Genomic DNA, 20917 nt, shown 5'->3' with positions numbered 1-20917 from the left:
TTTTGTTTGTTTCTAAATAATTGTTACTTCCACCTTATCTCCCCTCTCCCTCACCTGCCATCAAGATAAACTTGTACAAAAAGGAATGTACATCTTAATATTTACATAAAAATAAACTTCCAGATGGCAGTTGTAAACCTATTCCTGGATGTTACCAAGCATGGGAACAGACTGTTTTTTCATTCTTAAATGACGCAAAGCGTTCTGAATAAAAACCTTTGGAATTTGCAGGTCATGAGTGTATGTGGTTTAGCTTTGAGAGTAGCTACACAGCTGAGAAACTCTGAAAATACTCCTTCTGGATAGTCAGGTTGAAGGGAGAAAGGTTTACCTGAACATACAGATGTTCTGAGCTGCACATGTGTGCCATATTAATGAATTATGCGGCATGTTGTCATTTGATAATTTTTTGAACATCCCATATAATGAAAATAAAAATTCCCAATAGGATAATGCGTTTCAGCACATAGATGAGGGTTACGGTACCAAGACTCAAATGTTCCTCTACCAGAGGTCTCTGTTCCTTGCAGTTCATGACGTTTCCTCGAGCTCCTCCCAGTATGGTCATGATATCCACCAGGTTGTGCTTTCTCTCCTCCCTGGCCTCCCGAGCTTCCTCTTCCATCTCCTCCAGAGCTTCCAGGGCCTCCTCTGCCTCTTCCTCGCTCATCATGGCATGGTGCCTGCCCATGGGCCTCTGTACTTGTGGGGGCGCCAGAGAGCACACGGCCCTCAAGCGGCCATAGGAGCGTAAGTGGGTGACGTTGGCGCGCAGGAAGAGGAGGATGACGTTGAGGTCGTTGAGCGGGCAGCCCAGTTTGCGGTCGCTGATGAGGCCCAGGGCGGGCAGCACCTCATAGAGGGTCAGGAAAGTGGTGTCCCAGCAGAAGAGGCGAAGTAGGCTGAAGATGACAATCGGAGCGAGAAGGACGTAGACGGCGCCGTTGGCAATGCTGATGATTTGGAAGACCAGCAGACCCATCATCTTGCACTGAATCAGCTCGGGAACCCAGGGCTGATCACGCAGGAGGCCCGTTCGCACCAAGCAGCTGAACTCGTCCTGGAGCAACGCCGACAAGTGGAAGTAGACCAGGTAGAGGCAGGAGGCCGACATGAAGAGGAGCAGCAAGAAGCCACGCAGGAAGAGCATGCTGACCAGGAAGTAGGAGCGCTGCTTGCACTGCATGTATCTCTCCAGCAGGGGGTACTCAAAGTAGCGTTTCCGCTTCGCTCTGTCAAATGAAAGAGTATTTTTATTTTCCACATATTGACAAGTTGAGTTCTTATACTGGCTACCTGGAGTGCTTCCTTGATGGTGATTGAAACCCTTTCATTCAGTCATTTTGAATTTTACTTATACTTTTGGTTTTGACCATTTGCAGTGTTTTAAGCGGTTAAGTTTTACTGAGTTGGTTTTGATCCGCAGTATCTCGCACGACTTATATTTCATAAGACGTTATTACGCTTGTAATTTTTTATGGGCAGATGAGAGGAATGTTAATGTTTGACAGAACTTGCATTCCTGATTGATAATGAATGAGGTGTGAGATCCCCAGGGGAAAGTGCTTGTAGTGAGGCAAGAATATTGCATGGTGGTTAAGGACACAAAAGCCTGAAGCGAGATCCCTGTAGGAACCAGGCTGCTGCACCCTTGGGTCAGTACTTAAATAGTCTTTAAAGTCTAATTTAACAACAAAGGTCTCAGAAACGGACATGCCCTTCCTCCCCAGGACACCCCCCCCCAGATCTCACATTTGTAACTCTGCCTGAAACTCCGTCTGGCTGGGGGCACTGTGCCGGAGGTCCAGGATGCTCTGGGCCAGCCGCACTGATCGGTTGTAGGACTTGTCCAGCTCTTCGATGACGAACAGCAGGTCGGCACCGAGGTAGGGGGCCACCAGGAATCGCCAGATGAGGGCGGGCAGGTACATGAGCACGGCCATGGCCAGCAGGGAGTACGGGAACATCTGGACCGGGGGGATGGGGGGCAGCTCTCAGCGAGGACAGGAGCAGGGCGTGCAGTACAACGTACAATTACCCTGCTAAAGTCGGCAGAACGGGATAATCTGAACCATCCCTGTTTGGAAGCAGTCCGATTTGAAATGACATGTTTTTTTGTCACATTTACTCTGCAAAGTATTACTTTTCAGTTTATACTTTTCATTACCATGCTCAAATTCTTTCAAACTGGTGCCTTCGGGTCTAGACAAACACAAAAATCATCTGCAAAAATCCCAAGTTCTGGATCTTAAATGGAAACAAGCTGGCTAGCTTGATTTGTAACACATAATAACCAAAAGTTTACTTTAATTAGGAAAGTAATTATTGCAAGTAAATGAAGTGTAGACAACATGGCTGGATTAGAGAGGGAGTTATATCCATACTTTGTGCACCCAGAGGGAACGCTCTTCGAAGTTTCCGTTGGCGTCGAATTCGTGGTGCATCAGAGTATCCCAGCAGTAGGTGTCCACGTAACTCGCCTGTTTGGCCGAGAAATTGCTTGGAGGGAAGCAGCTGATCTGTTGGCCTATGACAGACCAAGAAATAGAGCATCCAATGAGCATGATGACAACTCTACTAAACCAGTGCTGCACAATCCAGTCCTTGGGGATCCTCAAACAGTCCACAGTTTTGCTCCCTCCTAGTTCCTAGTGAATCAAGAATACATAATACTTGTTACAGGTGCATTGGGAGCTGGGAAGGAAAATGTGGACTCTTTGGCGGTCCCTGTGGACTGGGCTGAGAAACCCATTTTACTTTAATGTCTACATGGAAGGTCTGTGAGTTTCCTTGTTTATTTTGCACCTATTTCAGTCTGCAGAGTTTTTTTCAAGGTTACAAAGAGATGTTTTCCTGAAAGCTTTGTCCTTGGTTCTTTTTTGGGCTGTACAGCCCACTGTACACCATGTGCATGAAGAAACCGCAGAAGGCGTGGTTCCTCTCATCCAGCTGCATCTCTCCATGGCTGGGCGGACTGGGCGGACTGGGCTGTGCCCTCTAGTGTGGTGGAAAAGCCTCACATCCTAATGTGAGTCCTATTTTTACAGGGCAACTTAAACAGTAACCGCACTTTCCAAGAATTACAAAGGGACCGCAATTTACTTACAGTACATGTGGAGTCTCCACGGCCACTAGCCATTAAAGAGCACTTTAGGAGAGGCCTGAATGTTCAGCCTTCCTAGTTATAGAGATACAGAAACGGGAGGAGAAAAGCCTGCCCTCTGCTTCTGGTGCATTTGATGCAAACTCTAATCAGCATTAGTTTTGCGTCACATTGAGTACTGAGCAGTGAATTTACTTTAGTACTTGTGCTTTTACATTTTTGCTCATTCATGTCCTCAGTGTAAGGACAAATGAAGCATTTTTTCACTATTTAAGGCCAAAGCATTTACAGTAACTGACATTTTCCAGCTATTAATGAGATTATCCAGAGCTCAGTTAAACACCAAACGAAACATCACAGAATGAAGACGAGCCCTAGGGGCACCTCTGTAAGGAACAGCGTCCTCGTTTATCTGGCCTCACACTTGCTGTTTAAAGGGGCCATCACATTGCTGTTTAAAGGGGCCATCACATTGCTGTTTAAAGGGGCCATCACATTGCTGTTTAAAGGGGCCATCACATTGCTGTTTAAAGGAGCCATCACATTGCTGTTTAAAGGAGCCATCACATTGCTGTTTAAAGGGGCCATCACATTGCTGTTTAAAGGGGCCATCACATTGCTGTTTCCACCTGCAGTGAAGTGCTGCTTCACAAGTGGTTTGTGGACAAACTGTCAGCCGTGTCCAGAAGTCACAACAAAACCACACGGAATCCAAAACTGTACCCTTCAGAAACCCTTAGCATGACTCTATAAGACCAATCAGGGGCCGTAAATAGAAAGCGGTAGCTGACCGATAGAGATCTCCCTGGCAAAAGCCACGGACACCAGCAGGAGGGGCAGCCCCACGGAGACAAACTTGATGAAGCGGTCCAGGGGCAGCTCGAGCTCCAGGCTCCGAATGCGGCTGTCCCCCGGCTCGTCTCGGAGCAGGGCGTCCGACAGCATGGCCTGGGTGGCCGCCTTGGCGATGGACATCCTCCTGGCTGAGGAGCGACAGAGATTAAAAGCCGGCGATTGAGGCGTGTGTATGTATTCTTCATCCTTTACGGAAGAGGGAGCAACACATGCAGAGGAGACTTAAACTCAACTGCTGTGAATGCAGGTAATAAACAGCAAATTAGATCAACCTGAGCTCCTGACGATTTATCACACTTATTTTATTTAGCAGACATTTTTGTACAAAGCAGCATACAAGTGAGGCAGATAAAACATTACAGACATATGCTGTCACGGAGTCAGCTAGGCGTAAATGCAGCTAGGCGTAAATGCAGCTAGGCGTAAATGCAGCTAGGCTGAGCTTCCACGGAATACACAGGTACGAGTGAAAACAGTACTGGAGCACTTTTCTAAATACTTTAATCTGCATTGTTTTTTTGAGATTTTACGTTTTTACCATATAAAATCATTTTATAATGTCAAAAACCCTATTCATAATTACACAGAAAAAATGCCAATCATGCTTAAAATCTAACCAGTTCGAACCCGAGCACTGTAGACTTGTTTCCAGTCATGCAGAACAGCCCCCACTGTACCTTTGGTAATCCTGCCTCCGCCAACAAAACCAGTAGACAACCAGTCAATCCAGTGGCAACACGGTGATGCTCTAAGGAGCAGGATTGGCGCTGGTGGGGGCTTTAAGTACTCTGGGGAACGGAGAGCCTGTACTGGGCTGGCTCACTCGGGGTAATTAAAGGGGCTTCTGCCCCGCCTGGGCCCATATGGCCACAAGCAGGACCTGCAGGGACGAGGCTGGGATGGGCTGGGGTGGCATCGTGGCTCGCCCAAGTCGCCCCCACCCTGCCCCGGGCCACACGGCGGCTGTGTGGACCCCGCCCACTTCAAACACAGCCCGGCCTTGTGGCTTTTTCCGCCCTTCTCATTACCCTCTATGTATAGCCAGCTGTGGCTGCAGTGCTGGGCAGTCCTGCCGCGCAGTGGAGATGGGTTCCTTGCTCCAGCCGGACCCCCAGGACCCCAGGACCTGATCCTTACAGCAACCTGAAATCTAGGCCCCGCCCACACTGACCCATGGCAAAAAAGAGGATTTGGTTGGACAATTCTGGAGCATTAAAACTAGGCAAATTGTCAGTTTCCTGTTTTCACTCAGCAGTATGAAACACTCTATTTTAGCTACACTGTTATATCAAGAATTGCGCACTTGTAGGATAATGTTTCTCCCTTTACCAAAAGTGAAACTATAAAATATATTTTGATATTCCTCTACAGTACATGCACGTGGGCATTCCCACAGTTACAGTATTCTCTTTGGATCATACTATCCCATTATATGCAGAATCGCAGAATTATGCAGAAATGCAGTATTAAATTGTCCTTGTTGAAAACCAGCAAGTGAGAAATCACAAAAAGAAGACTAGTTAAAAGTGAACAAGTCACTATTAAAATAAAATGGCTCCCAGCAAACTTGTGCATATAACTAAAAGCCAGATACCCATAAGAGGCAGTGGCAGAATTTGGCATGAACGGCAGTGACACCTCAGTGACTACCTGAGGCTCATGTTATCCCGACACCTTCAGAACACTTTCAGGCTCTGTTCCTATCACACGCCAGTTAAGATACTCCATCAGTGACATGTAAGCATGTATAACACATCAGTCAACAAAGTGCTGCCACCCATTGGTCAGAACAGAACGGCATTAAGTCATCCCATCTATATGTTCTCACTTTATTATTTTAATTGTTTAGTTAGCCCTTTTATCTTGATCAACTGTATCAAGGCCAAGTTCGTGTCCTCTGTAGCAGAAAATCAATGGTATCATTGACATCTCTTTGTTTTTCAGAAACACACTAGTAGTGTCTGACCCTAGTATGGCTTTACTACAAGCTCTGTTTACTTCCAAATAATTTCAAACATGTTTCCAGTGGTGGGCATGGTTCTGTTAATCTGCTAACCGCTAATTAGCAAAGCTTACTTTTTTGTTAGTGGATTAGCGTTCCTGCTAACTTTGAAAACTGTTAGCAGACCAATTAGCTTCCGATAAACTTACTTCTGCTAACTGTAAATCCACTAACATTTTTTGTAGGTAAAGTGAACAAAGTTTAACGGTCAAAAATGTATGTGAATCCTACAATTATACACATTTGTCCCGGTCTGCAATAGTCGGACACACTGTTAGATGTCAACGTGAAAACACAAGACATGATTGGTCGATAACGTGTTGAATTTAATGTCATCTTTGCTAAATGTAAGTCAATGAAGATAAAGTCCATTTAAACTGGGGTATCCTGAATAAAGCAGAGAATAGCTGGATAACTTGTTGGATTTAAGGTACCCAGTTTAAATGGACTTTATCTTTGTTCACTTACATTTAGCCCAGACCATCTTAAATCTGACAAGTTATCTAGATAAGCAAGAAATCCTGATTCGTGATATAGGATGTTGTATTTTCCGGGTTCTGATTGACAGAGCTATAGACCAATAAAGTGCTGAGACCCTCATACTTACTTCCAGGTAAACGGTGCCATGTTTGTCCACAAGTCCCCAAGCAGCTTCACTGAGGGCAAAATGTCAGCATGAGCTGCAAAATAGGGCTTCTCTGACAAAAACGCTTATATCTCACAAACAGAATTTCATAGAAAGAAAAATTCAAAGCAGAATTATTCCAGAGACTCTACAGAATCCAACAATGTCTAATTGGGTAAATCCTAAATATCCCTTCTTCAGTGTAAAACAGGTTAAAATCTCTTGTTATGTTTTTAAAGGTTTCTGAGCCAAAAACCAAAAAGACTAAATTCATATAATAACAGTTTGTGGTTTATCGGTTTACCTTAACAAATTAAACTTTGGAGTAAGCTGATTAGTGATTATCGAAGCTAACCTTTTGGTTAGCTGTGCCCACTACTGCGGGTTTCTGAAATACCTGCCGTATCCTCACCTGTTGTTTTCCCTAGGATCCATGTCTGCTAAGGCTGTACAGATCACAGTTCCATACTCAAATGCTACTCGATTACCATTTAGAAATATACATTACAAGTGTTTGTTTTCCCAGGACCTGGTTGCAATTTCTCTCAAAAATGTTCACTTTCCTTATGTTCTGTGCTTAAACACTTCTTCATATTTTTTCCATGAACTGTGTAAACACTGTTCATTTTATTATGCCTGTGATGTTATGTCTTATAGCAACAATGGTTCCGGTAATGTGTTGTGAACCGGACAGCTCTCGGGGGTGCACCCGGGGGAATTTATAGAAAAGTGCAATGTGTGTGCGCACTAAGAATATAAAGGGATTCTAAAGCAAGTCGTTGTCCCGTGGCATTATTAACGTAACATGGTGTCAGAAATAGGGACTGGCGGACACCGGAGAGAGTGTGATTGAAACGCCAGTGAGACGAGACCCACGGTGAGCGATACCTGCACGGAGAGCGGCCGAGGGAGGAGCGCACGAGCAACGGGCGCCCACGAGCCGAGTGTTGGAAAGAGGCACTAAAAATGTCTTCGAGGGCAGGACGACAAGACATCGTTGAAATAAAGTAAGTTTATTAACTCTGAGTGTTTTCCCGTCATGGAGAAGTTGAATCCACCATCGCCGATGCAGCTCGTCGGTAATCTTGCTGATAATTGGAAACGTTTCAAGCAGAGATTCACCATTTATCTTGCTGCCAGTGGTGTGGGTGGAAATGATGAGAAGTTGAAAGCCTCAATCTTTCTGCATGTGATAGGTGAGGATGCACTGGAAATATATAATAGTTTTCAACTTGACGAGGCAAATTTAACACTTACTGCTCTCTTGACAAAGTTTGAAGAATACTTTGTGCCAAGCAAGAATGTCACATTTGAGAGATACAAATTTTTCTCTGCTGATCAGAAACAAGGGATGGCTTTTGACCAATACCTTGCTGAACTGCACACACTGAGTAAGACTTGTGACTTCGGAGATTTAAGGGATTCACTAGTGAGAGACAGAATAGTCTGTGGGATTCCTGATAATGGTCTCAGGGAAAGACTGCTCCGTGAACCAGCGTTGACATTAGAGAAAGCTGTCCACATGTGTAGAGCTGCTGAAATAACTCATGCACAAGCCAAAGAACTGCATAGGGATACTGCTACAGCACATGCAGTCACAAGGGAGGAGCAGCATACAAAACAACCTGCAAAACAAAGACAGCAGGGCGAGAAAACCACAAAAAGCAAGTGTGGCAGATGTGGAGGAATACATATACCACGATCTTGTCCGGCTTATAGAAAAACTTGCAATCGTTGCGGGAAGAATAATCATTTTGCAAAGTGTTGTAAAACTGGTGTTGCAAAGAAAAAAGTACATATGGTTGAAGAACAGCCAGAGGAATTCTTTGTAGATTCTGTTCAAACAAACATGACAGGAAAAGATGAATGGATCGTGCCACTGACGATAAATGAGACAATAATTCCATTCAAATTAGATACAGGTGCACAAGTTAATCTGTTGTCTTTAGATGACTACAGAACCCTCAAAGTTAAAAACAAAATTCACTTAACAAAACTAAAAGTCACAGGATACACAGGTGAGGATGTCCCTGTTAAAGGAATCTGCCTGGTGACTCTGAAACATAAGGGACAGCTGTTAAAGACACAAATGCTGATTGTGGAAAAGAGCGTTCAGCCAATTCTGGGACTGAGCACTTGTGAAAAACTGGACTTAGTGAGGAGAGTGTTTGTAGTGACATCACAAAGCAAACCAAATGAAACTTTATTCATGGAGGAGTACAAGGATGTTTTTGAAGGACTCGGATGTCTGCCTGGGGAACACAGAATAAATACAGATGACGCTGTGACTCCTGTGGTGCACGCATGCAGAAAAGTTCCATTTGCATTGCGAGAAAAACTCAAAGAGGAATTAGCTCGCATGGAGAAGATGGATGTCATCAAGAGAATCGATGAACCAACAGACTGGGTGAGTTCATTAGTCATTGTGCTCAAGAAGAATGGTTCTTTGAGAATATGTCTTGATCCAAGAGATCTTAACAGGGCCATAAAACGTGAACATTTTAAATTGCCAACCCGAGAAGAGATCATGTCCCAGTTTGCTGGAGCAAAGTGGTTCAGTAAGCTTGATGCGTCGTCTGGCTTCTGGCAATTGAAACTTGATGAAGCTAGTTCTAAACTGTGTACCTTCAATACGCCAGAGGGCAGATATCGTTTTCTCCGTCTACCTTATGGTGTTCTATCAGCACCTGAAGTATACCACAAAACAATCCACATGATCTTTGAACACTTACCAGGGGTAGGGACGATGATGGATGACATAATTGTGTGGGGTTCCGACCGCCAGGAGCATGATGCAAGACTGAGGCAGGTCCTGGAGCTAATAAGACAGTCGAATCTAAAACTGAACCAGGAGAAGTGTGAGTTTGCAGTTAAGAGCTTAACTTTCGTGGGAGATGTTTTGTCTGAGGAAGGGGTCAGGCCAGATCCAAGAAAAATTTCAGCAATAGTCAACATGGAACGGCCTGAAAATAAAGAGGAAGTTAGGAGATTCCTTGGAATGGTCACGTACCTGGCCAAATTCATTCCCCGGCTGTCGACGCATTCAGCTCCACTCAGATGTCTCCTAGAGCAAAGGAATGAATGGATGTGGGCTCATGAGCAGGAGATGTGCTTTCAAAAATTGAAGCGCATCATTACAGAGGAGCCAGTGCTCAGATATTATGACCCGCACAAGAGCACACGGATCTCAGCGGATGCCTCAGGATATGGCCTAGGTGCTGTGCTTTTGCAGCAACATGCTGAGAGCTGGCAGCCGGTAGCCTATGCATCAAGGGCCTTGACGAGTGCAGAAACCAACTATGCACAAATTGAGAAGGAACTTTTGGCTTGTACGTATGCCTGTGAAAGGTTCCACCAGTATGTCTATGGACAGTCCTTTGAAGTGGAAACAGACCATAAGCCACTGGTGTCCATAATGTCTAAGGCTTTAAATGACTGTCCCATGAGAATTCAACGAATGCTCATCAGACTCCAGAAATACGACGTCAACATGGTCTATACACCGGGAAAGTTCATGTTCGCGGCTGATACACTCTCTCGGGCTGTAGACAAGCATGAACGCCTTATAAGTGAGAAGGATGCGGACATACAAGCGTATGTTGACATGATTGTAACCTCTCTTCCCGTGTCCTCAGAGAAAACAGAACAAATCAGAAAGGCCACAGATATGGATGGAACGATGACACAACTTAAAGAGGCCATACTAGAAGGCTGGCCAGAAAAGAAAAGTGACTGTCCAAAGCAAATTCTAGATTACTGGTCATGCAGAGCAGAGCTTTCAGTAGTGAATGGCAACATCTTCAAGGGCAACAAGCTTGTTGTCCCAGTGTCGATGCGCAAGGCGATGCTGCACAAGGTCCACGAGGGGCATCTAGGGGAGGAGAAATGTAAGCGCAGGGCCCGTGAGGTAATGTATTGGCCAAGGATAAATCATGACATCAGTCAGCTTACAGCTTCATGTGAGATATGCCTCACATACAGACCCAGGCAACAAGCGGAGCCACTCATGCCTCATACAGTGCCCGACTATCCATACCAAAAGGTGGGGGTAGACCTGTTTGACTGCAATGGCAAGAGCCACATTGTAGTGACTGATTATTTCTCAAATTATCCAGAGGTTGCAACACTTCAGGTGACATCCAGCCAAGCTGTTATTGCTTTTCTGAAGGCAGTCTTCGCAAGACATGGGGTTCCCTGTGAAGTGTTTTCGGATAATGGGCCACAGTTTTGTAGTAAGGAGTTTGATGTCTTCGCTACAGAGTGGGGATTTCAACACACCACATCAAGCCCAAACTACCCTAGGTCCAATGGGCTAGCAGAGAGTTCTGTCAAGATTCTGAAGGCTCTCATGAAGAAGAGTCACGATGGAAAGACAGACTTCCACAAGAGTCTAATGATTTACAGGAGTGCTCCTCTTCAAAATGGGCTGTCCCCAGCCCAAATGCTGATGGGTCGAAGGATACGCAGTAACTTACCCATCCATCAGGACTTGTTGATACCTGCTGGGGCGAACAAAGTCAAACAAGAAAAACAACAACTTAAAGACAAACAAAAAGAAAACTATGACAAGAAAGCAAAGATCCTGCGAAAACTCAAGCCTGGGGATAGAGTTCGAATCCTGAACCATGCAACAGGAACATGGACGCGACAAGGTTGTGTTGAAAGAGAAGTCCTACCACGCTCGTACGAGATTCAGACGGAGAATGGTGCAATTCTAAGGAGGAACAGGGGGGACTTAAGACCACTAGTCACTGTTCAAGAAACAGAGTCGCGATCAGATGAACAAGATGTGTCCGACATATTCGCAAGTCAACAAGTTGACAAAGGTCCTGTGGATCACACTAACTCTGATTTGACAAAAGAAGTTGCTGCTTCACCTGGGCAGTATTGCAGACCGAAACGCACTGTTAGACCTCCTGAAAGATTAATTGAAATCTGTTGACTGTTAAAAAAAAAAAAAAAGTGATTGATTATTGTGAAGGTTCTGTGATGGTTTGGTTCTGATGTTGTTATGAAGCTGTTATTTTGGCAATAGAACAAACTGATATGACGACAGATTTCAAAGAAAAGTTATTTTCTTTTAAAGGGGGGAAGATGTGATGTTATGTCTTATAGCAACAATGGTTCCGGTAATGTGTTGTGAACCGGACAGCTCTCGGGGGTGCACCCGGGGGAATTTATAGAAAAGTGCAATGTGTGTGCGCACTAAGAATATAAAGGGATTCTAAAGCAAGTCGTTGTCCCGTGGCATTATTAACGTAACAATGCCCTTCTATTTTATTTATTGTGTAGATGTAACATGCATTACATGCAGAGAAATGGCGTGGTTAAAACCATCTGGCATTTAAGAGGTTAAACTCAATTTGCGTGAGTGCAGCCCCGCCCACTCATCAGTGGAGAACTGGAATGTTCCGGTTTTTCCCAGGTTACCAAAAAGAAGTGAGCTACGTAGTTTTCTCAGACAGTGAACAAGTTGGTTCACCAACTTCACCAAACATTAGAAGAGTATGTAGAGAGCGAGACATCGGTTGTGATTGCCGAGCTTTTTCTTTTGTACGTAAACTTTGATTATAATATGAGTTACACATGTTACCTGGTCGTAAGCGTTGCCGAGATGTTGCAGTAGTATAAGTACTTTAGATGTTAAGAATGATTTAATGTAAAATATAGTTATAATGTGTTTATTCTTTAAAGAGGAAAAAAGTGTTAAGACCATCGAGTTAAATGGGTTTCATTTAATCTTAGCTGCTACTAGTCACGCGCGAGGCCCGGAGCAACCGCGTGTGCACATTTTGACCAGAGGTACATTTTCTTTATTCACTAAACATGTGTGTGCAGTAAAAGAGGCATAATACCGTAATTTGGTTTAGAAATATGTTTATTTCGAGTGTATTGCATAAATACGTTTTGTATTGAAGTAAATGTACAATTCTTTATCATGCTGTAAAAGGTCATTGTTAGTTGATTGTTTATGTGTAAAAGTATTTGCTTAAATATATAGTGATGTATATTGGATTAATTGTAACTAATAATTAGACAGTGACTGATATTATATTGTAAATATTGTAGTATTATAATACCTGTTTGCTTAAGCAGGTCAGGTTCTTTAGAGGGAATCAAAACTTCTTGGAACTGCATTTGAATATCGTTGGATGTCGATGGCGAGCCACCCATTAAGGAATTGAACTGACCCTAGTGTTGACAACTCCTGTTCAATTAACTACCGGATTTGTGGTAAGACTGTGAACGCGGGACTGTCAAATTGTTTATGCTGTTTTGCGACTGCGATTGTATTTCATTTATCTAAATTGTTGTATACTTACCTTTCTTTCATCCCTGTGCCGGTGGGATTGAACTAAAAAGGGTAACCAACAAACAAGTTGGTGAATCTAAAGGTAACCTAAGCCCAATTACAATTAATCTCAATGTAATTAGCGGTTGCTTCTAAATTTAGCTATAAAAGTTAAAATTTAGAACTATTTTAGGTTCAGTTAAGTTTATTTTATTTTCTGTGTATGTTATGCCATTTTTCATTCCTATCAGTAAAGTTGGTGATTATCTGCCTTGTGTCTTCTGTGTATGCTGCCACCCACACCTCACCTCCGTACTGAACCTAGACATACTGGTCCTAGATTTGCCCAAGATTGGCCACATCCAAAGACAAACCAACCAGGTTACCACAGCCAATCCGAAGCAAGCACGTGCTACATAAAGTTGAAGTGCCTCTCAGATTAGAAATTTCATTAGTGGTAATGGTGTTGCATTGTTATCAGTATATGACAATAAAATGTGAATTTGAACTTGAACTTGCACTAGACAGTGAATTCTTACCCACAAGGACAGATCCCCTGTGAAGCACGAAATGCAGACACCCACAGACAACATACAGGTACGCTCATTGCTGTATTTCAGGTGAAGAAGTACAGAATACTGACAATGCAAGCAACTCACTCCAACCTTCAAAGAGCACACACCAAGATGTGCACAACCGGATGCAGAAATGACAAAAGTGTTCCTAGAACCTCCAGCAGAAACTAGAGCTGCATCGCATTTAGACAGGAGACAATGTTCAGGAACCTGTATTACTTGCCCAGGTTATGTCTATTGAGAACCTTTATAGTTCAGCTGAATGTTCATTTAAGATATTATTAAATGTACAGTAACAGCATGAGCTAGGCATTAAGACAGTGTTAAAGCCATATTAATTATTATTATTGATTATTAATTATCAGTAACAATTATAACAAAATATCAAACTGTGTTATATTGGGAGGCTGATCAGAATGAAAAGAAAACTTAATGACTGTTAAATTTCAGTTTTTCCTGCATACATAAAAGCCCCCTTTCCAATGAGTTTCTAAGAGTCTATGAGATTACAAAGACCCTAGCAGAGAACACTGGTACTTATTTGCAACCTGTTTGCTTTGTTGAAGATAGAGGTGTCTGTCTGTCTGTGAAAGTCTCTGCATTTCATAACAAAAGGTGAAAATTTCAGTGAAATTCCCAACCTGAACACACAAGACAGAACAGAACTGGGAATCTGCCAGCAGTGTGCTTCTAACCTCTGTGATGTGGACATCCAGAACAACAGAGGGTTATTGGAGTGTTTTAAGTCATTACATTGATCAAAATTTAGCAAATTCAGGCTTGCACTTGAAGTCTGAACACTAACTAGAACACATTCCACAGTTTTCACATATATTACACCCAGTTGTTAAGGACTCCTTTAGGGTTGGGTACTAAGTTTGGAATCCATCTTGGAAAAATGCAGAACTATCGCTGGGTCTTTCAATCGCATCACCTAGGCAGCCAATAAGCTCAAAGACATACAGCGTCAGTTGCAGTTGCCAGAGTATAGACTACAGAAGGATGTGGGAATCTGATAGAATTCGGAAGATAATGCACAAGCAACAGACAGCACTTTGTCTTCTGGGGAAAATGTACTGTGCTAGTGTGGAGGAACAATCTCAGGTCAGCCAAGCGGTTGACACTTTGAGACCATTTGCAGAAGCAACAAGGGATGTGTCTGCAGGACAGCGCATATCAGTTTCAAAGTCCAATGTCTGGTCTCCAAGCACAAGAAAAGATCATATTAGCTGGACTGAAAGGTAATACACTGGCTTCAGAGATTGCAGTGCAATGTGGCTGAGGACACTCTTTGGACAATGACTTCAAAAGCATTGTGTTCCTGACAGTGGAAATGTTCAAAATGTAAAATCACGGCTCATTGATTAGCCCTTGCCATGGACAGCCGACTGCAATGATTAATGCACCTACCTGAACACCTCAACCAAGCCTCCTTAGCAGAAAATTATCAACATCAACCCTTTCAGTGACAGCAGTACCCAGGTCAGCTGACAGAAATGCAGAGGTGTCTTATGAATCTTCAACTGATTATATGTTTATAAATAACTAATATTATAATTTTATACATATTTGACGTATTTTTATAGGCCTATAAATGCTCTTTCAGGTGTTTGTACATGATTACACTAGTGGGTGGGGCTTGTAAATGGCTGTTCCGGAACAGAACGATGATTCACTCACTATGATCTGAAGGAAATGAACGCATGAACCGAAATAATTTTGTTCACTCTAAGATTCTTTTTTTGATTCAGTTATGTGAGACTCCACGTGAGCTGTTCAGAGGCACAGAACATATCTTGATGATGGATGTATTTATTTTTGATGTTGTCCAAAAATACTATGCCTATGTAAATAGCTTTTTTTTTCTTGGCTCAATAAGTCCTTGTAAGCTAGATGTTCTTTCTTCTTAAAGCTGCCCAGGGTGTTGCCGGGACGTTTACATACATTGTAATTTTTTTAATTACACGTTTAATACTTCTATCAGTGGGTACATAATGAAAAAGACGCGGGACCCTGTGTGACTGGGAAAGATTACAGAGCCGCTGCATGACACACGTGGGCTACTAACCAGCAACATATCTGTAACGCTGGGCTGTTACAAGGAGGCAGACTAGAAAACACAGCCAAGCTTATACCATGAGCCCATGTTGACAGGAACAGGAGGTGATATAGATGTAGAACAGTACAGCGATTTTAACACTTTTGTTTTTCTGTTGGTAGGCCTAAGTGTTTCAGTGGTATGAATTAAGTAGTGTGGATTGCTGGCTGTAATGTCACTACAAGTACTTGAAGCAGTTGATTATTTTTTTTAATAATTAAAAAAAACATTCTATTGAAACACAATAGATTATGCCAACGATGTATACAAACAAAATAAAAATTTCCCTATTCATAACTTGCTTTGGAGATAAACAAAAATGCATTTGAAAAGCAAGCGAGATCAAGAAACAATGAGGAACAGACTTCACGAAGAACTATTTCAATGAACATTTCTGAACATTTTCCTTCAAATATCATGTCAGCAACAGGTGATCTCATTTTACGCAGATTCATGTCGCACAATAAAAATGGCAGAAGTATCTTTCATAGTTTTCAAGTCCTTCACATAAAAAAGAGTCGTTTTAAGAATGTGATTCGTTTCAGGCAAGCCTCCTTCCAAATCGTTCTTTCCGTTTTCGTCCTTTCATTATTCATCCCTCTTTCATTCTTCTGGATTGACAGTAGTGACACAGCACACCCGTCTTTTTATTAATGTTTTGGTTGCTTTTAGACATTTCGTTCTTTTCTGCTCCACTTGCATTTGTGTTATCGCTCTCAGGTCCCATCCTAGCTGGGCGGGCGGCGTCCTTTTCCTCGTAATAAACAATCGTAATACCGGAAGCCCGTCTTTCCCTATTTACAGGCACGTGCCCATCATGTAGGAAGATCGCTGCCTTCTTCGAGACACTGGAGATGACTTGCCTCCAATGTCTACCATGGCTCCAAAAGTCAAATACACATACTTTGCGCTGTCCTTCTGCACTGTTTCTAGAAACGATTTGTTGTTGATATGAACTATTATTATAAATCATGCTTCGAAGAAAAAAAAAATCCCATATGCGCTTCAGCGAAATCACTTACGTGATCAATGATTGCATTATGAAATCAACCTGAGAGGGGAGTGAGACGTACTGGTAGAACTCCGTCTGCATGTTGGGGAAGGACTCAGCGTTACACAGAAAAAAATGGTTCACTTCCTGCAGCCCCCTACCAGCATTTCCGGACGGTCGACATTTGTACATAATTGAGTTGTCAAGATTATCAACATACTCCATATCGTTCATCATGGTAGATAGGAACACCAAATCAGTTTCTATGTGTTTAAACACACACAAAACCAAAGAGGGTTAGTTTGACACATAATAGCTATTGTTTTTTGCCAGAAATACAAAATCCCCTCCCCAATAACCGTAGTTAACTCTCCTCTTCCACTTCTTCGATATTTCCACACATATCTGCTTGCACGCCGTCATCGCAAAGTCAAGTCTATTCCCCGGAGAAGAATGAGGGCCCAAACCAAAGTCCGCTGTCTACGTGAGTGTGTGGCTGATGCTGGGATAGATGGCGAGCTGAGTGTGTGAGTGTGTGAGTGTGTGCTGTGTTCGTGCAGTGTGGCGAGCGTGATTGCCCTGGTCCGGCTGTGCCGTTCCCTCCCCCTCCTCTTCTTCATCTCTCCTCACTCCATGCCCTCGTTGTCCTCGAGGCCTAGGTCCCTCACTCCGGCACTGTGCAGCTGCCTCGCCCTTGCTCTCTCCTCCTCCTCTTCCTCATCCTCCTCTTCCTCCATCCCTTCTTCCTCCTCGTCCTCGTCCTCCTCCTCCTCCGAGCCGTCCATGGAGTCCTCTCCTCCCCCCAGCATGGCCTGCTGCATTGCCAGAGTGGCAGAGTCAGAAGACAGCGGCTGCAAGCTGTCCATGGCAAGGGAGCCTGGTGGGGAGGGACAGAGTGCTTAGGCTAAACCCACCACTAGGGGGAGTACAAGCATACTAAATTTCACAAGTCACTGTACTGCTGATGCACTTAAGTCACAAAATACTGTATTTGAGTCAAGGTATCCATGTATAATCTGAAAAACATGAAACAGAACTCTGTTGCCATACACTGAACTAGTGAAAGAGTACACAATTAGGGGTAAAAAAAATGGAATAGAGTACTAAGAGTGTGAGGCATAGGCAGGGGCGGATTAACGCACAGGCTAGATATGGCTTAAGCCTAGGGGCCCCACGTGTGCCAGCCTGCAAGGGGGCCCCCATTGGCGTGGAGGGGGGCGGGGTTGGGGGCCCCACAGACTACTGTAGCCTAGGGGCCTCTGTACACCTTAATCCGCCCCTGGGCATAGGGCTGTCATGGTGTAGCAGAGACAGCTATCAGAGTGCAGTGTTAAACTAACTGTCTGAGTTGTTGCCAGAGTGTGTCCCGTGGGTCTGCAGCACACCAGCCACAATGGAGTCCGGCCAGAAGCGCTGGGTCGGCCGGTGCTGAGACTTCATCTTCTTGGTCTTCGGGGCAGGGTCGGGGTTGCTGGCATCCAGCATGGGCTGCAGAATCCGCCTGCGGGCGTTGATGAACCTGGCATTGCAAGAAACACGCAGATACCTCGACTCAGTTTAAGGTAGTAATTTGATTTCACCAGCAGATGGAGCCGAAGTACTGTAAATGGCAAAAACTTGAAAACGCCACATAGGAAATGCCTCCCCTAACAGAAGGGGATAGGCATCCTTGTTAAACAGAACCACTTAATCTAAACCAAAGATGGCCAAAGAATTGAGTGAACAGTGTTCCATATTAAGATTTCCAATCAGCAATTGAACATTGAAGTCTATAAATCATCCTTTCTACAGATATTCTCTGAACAGAAACATAACTGCAATAATGATGAGAAGCAGGCTGTTGGACGAAGAATAAAAATGTCCGCCTTGTGTCCCAACAAGCCCCTGTCATTCTGGAGTCAGCCTTACCAGTTGTTGACCTGCAGCAAGGTGAGGTTTGTCTGTGCAGCTATCTGTCTTTTCTCATCCTCTGTGGGGTACGGGTGCTGAAAGTAAACACAATATTTCTGAAGATCCATAACTGCAGTCAAGAAAATGCTGAGTTGGAGTTTTTTTCTACTGCTTGGAGCCAAAGAATATGTTTCAATGGACTAAAACATGAACTAAGAATCGTACAGCTTTCATGAAAAAAATGACATGAAGATACTTTATTTGCCCATTTACATAAGAATGCCTTTTCTGCTGAGAGTGAAGCATGGCGAGTGCGGGGTCAGCTATTTATCTGGTGACCCTGGAGCAATTGTTAATTAAGGGCCTTACTCAAGGGCACAACAGATGTGTAAGTGTGCTAAGCTCAGGATTCAAACTGACAACCGTCTGATCACAGACACAGAGTCCTAGCCTGATGAGCCACATACCGCACCCAGAAATGTCATTAAATGCTGCCTGGTTTGTACAGTAAATGAAGGTTTACAGTTCACAAGTTGGTCAAGGCCTGTGATAAACCACAAAGTAGTGATGACTAATTGAAGCTACATGAACCAATTGCTGTATGTTTTGGCACCACTAGATGGTGCTCTTGGCTCGCTTTGAGGCAACAAAGAGCACCATCCAGTGGGGTCAGAAAATACAACAAATGGTTCATGAAGCTTCATTCGGCCATGACTACCACAGAGACCACCTGTTTTGAGGAGATATAAAGTAGTCACTATAAAGCAGGGGTGGGCAATCTTATCCGCAAAGGGCTGGTGTCTATGCAGGTTTTTGGATAACCTTTAGGTTAGCTCAGGGGTCTCCAACTCCGGTCCTGGAGAGCTACTATCCAGTAGGTTTTCTATCCTACTTGGCTTCTGATGAGCCACACCTGTTCCTGGTATTTACCTGAGAACAGGTGTGGCTCATCAGAAGCTGGGTATGATAGAAAACCTACTGGACGGTAGCTCTCCAGGACCGGAGTTGGAGACCCCTGGGTTAGCTGTTCAAACCCAGGTGTGAGGACTCTTCAGCCAATCAGTCCTCTAATTACCAATCTAATAAGGGAGTTGCAGTGAAAACCCGCATAGACACCGATAAGATTGCCCACTCCTGCTATAAAAAGATTCGAGGACTCAGGCTGCCCATACCCCTCTAAGCTCTGCCATTGCCCTGCCTCTCCATGCCCCACCCCCTCCCAGCAGCCAGCCTACCATGAGGTGCTGGAAGAGCCAGGAGCGCATGATGTTGGTGGCGTGTTTCGGCAGCACACCCCTCTTGTTCTTTGACTTCTTGTCATCGCCGTCAAGGAGGGACGAGAGGTCCAGGTTTACCTTGAAGGAGACGAGAAAAGGGATGCGTTGGCGTTGCCATGGTGACCACCATGCCAGCTTCTTTTGCATTCTTCTGGCGGTGAGGCATTTTATTGCCATAGCAACACACTCCCCTCATTGTTGATGTCAAAAATAAGAAAAGATGAACAGATTTTCAACAACTTTTTTTTTTCCTGAGAGATAATGTGAAGTATTTCATCAGCTCAGCTATATTTATTTATAAATATATATACATTCTTTTTTCCCAGGCTTTCCAGTTCAGGCTCCAGTTTACTGCCAATTGTTCCAGTAAACATACTTGATGGAAACAGCCTTCTTTGGAGCAACAGATGTCCTGCACTCTGCTGTCCTCCTATCTACAGCTCGCCTCTCAGAGCCCCACTGTAGCAGTCAAGGCGTGACACACCTCCCTCTGCCCCCCCTCAGCCCTGGCAGCCTCACACACAGCTTCTCTTCCTGCCCACGGTCCTACTTCTCCATTTAGACTGAGAGCTGCCCCCCTCCATCACCACCCTGGCTCGAAATCAGCTCGTACAAAAGAATAAGCCCCTTATTTCCCCATAAATGACCAGAGATTAGCCACGCCGTTCTGTTTGGAATTCCGTCATTAGCTTCATTAGCTACATGGGCTAATTCGTAACGTAACTGCGATCAGTAATGCCAGCAGCTTCCTCCCAGACCCGTCTGACTCTGCATGCTGCACTATATGGGACCTCTGCCAAAAACAAAAAACCTGAAGGAGAGACATGGAGAGAAGCGCGTACAGATGGACAGATGGGCAGAGCCAGACAGGAAGGCAGACGTAGGTGGGCAGAGGTGGCAGGCAGATGCCACGCGCACCAAGGCGCCGGTAGGGAGGTGCTCGGAAGCCCCCTCGATTAGTGTTATTCAGCCCCGATCCACCAGGAGCGGGAGAGAGCAGTCCAGGTGGGGGGAAATCCGCCGTCAGGGGTGCGGGAAGGGACAACCGGCGGGGGCGTGTTTGAAGTCCAAGAGATAGACCTCTTGCCACGGGGAGGGGGGGGAGCCCCCCGCGCCCAATTACAGCCGCCTAGAAGGGCTCATTTCAAGCCTTTTTCACAAGCCATCTGCGCACAAACCCAGTTTGGATTCGCACACTGCTGCCACCGT

The 20917-nt window shown here is 44.4% G+C and overlaps 1 protein-coding gene across 1 annotated transcript in view; it reads right to left on the bottom strand.

The window, feature by feature from the left end:
* pknox2 (pbx/knotted 1 homeobox 2) overlaps window positions 1-20917 on the bottom strand; it is a 40864-nt gene that overhangs the window by 1268 nt on the left and 18679 nt on the right. Inside the window, exons 8-16 of the mRNA XM_023835161.2 lie at window positions 19667-19786; window positions 18450-18526; window positions 17882-18060; window positions 17169-17418; window positions 4636-4772; window positions 3895-4086; window positions 2385-2527; window positions 1753-1967; window positions 487-1232 (exon numbers count right to left, since the gene is read on the bottom strand). Of these exons, the coding sequence (XP_023690929.2) occupies window positions 487-1232; window positions 1753-1967; window positions 2385-2527; window positions 3895-4086; window positions 4636-4772; window positions 17169-17418; window positions 17882-18060; window positions 18450-18526; window positions 19667-19786 (2059 nt within the window). The remainder of the gene's footprint in view (window positions 1-486; window positions 1233-1752; window positions 1968-2384; window positions 2528-3894; window positions 4087-4635; window positions 4773-17168; window positions 17419-17881; window positions 18061-18449; window positions 18527-19666; window positions 19787-20917) is intronic.

The sequence above is a fragment of the Paramormyrops kingsleyae genome, chromosome 6 (assembly GCF_048594095.1).
Source record: "Paramormyrops kingsleyae isolate MSU_618 chromosome 6, PKINGS_0.4, whole genome shotgun sequence".
In the NCBI taxonomy this organism is placed as follows: Eukaryota; Metazoa; Chordata; class Actinopteri; order Osteoglossiformes; family Mormyridae; genus Paramormyrops; species Paramormyrops kingsleyae.
The sequence above is the reverse complement of the archived record's forward strand: the minus strand, read 5'-3'. Positions and strand labels throughout refer to the sequence as shown.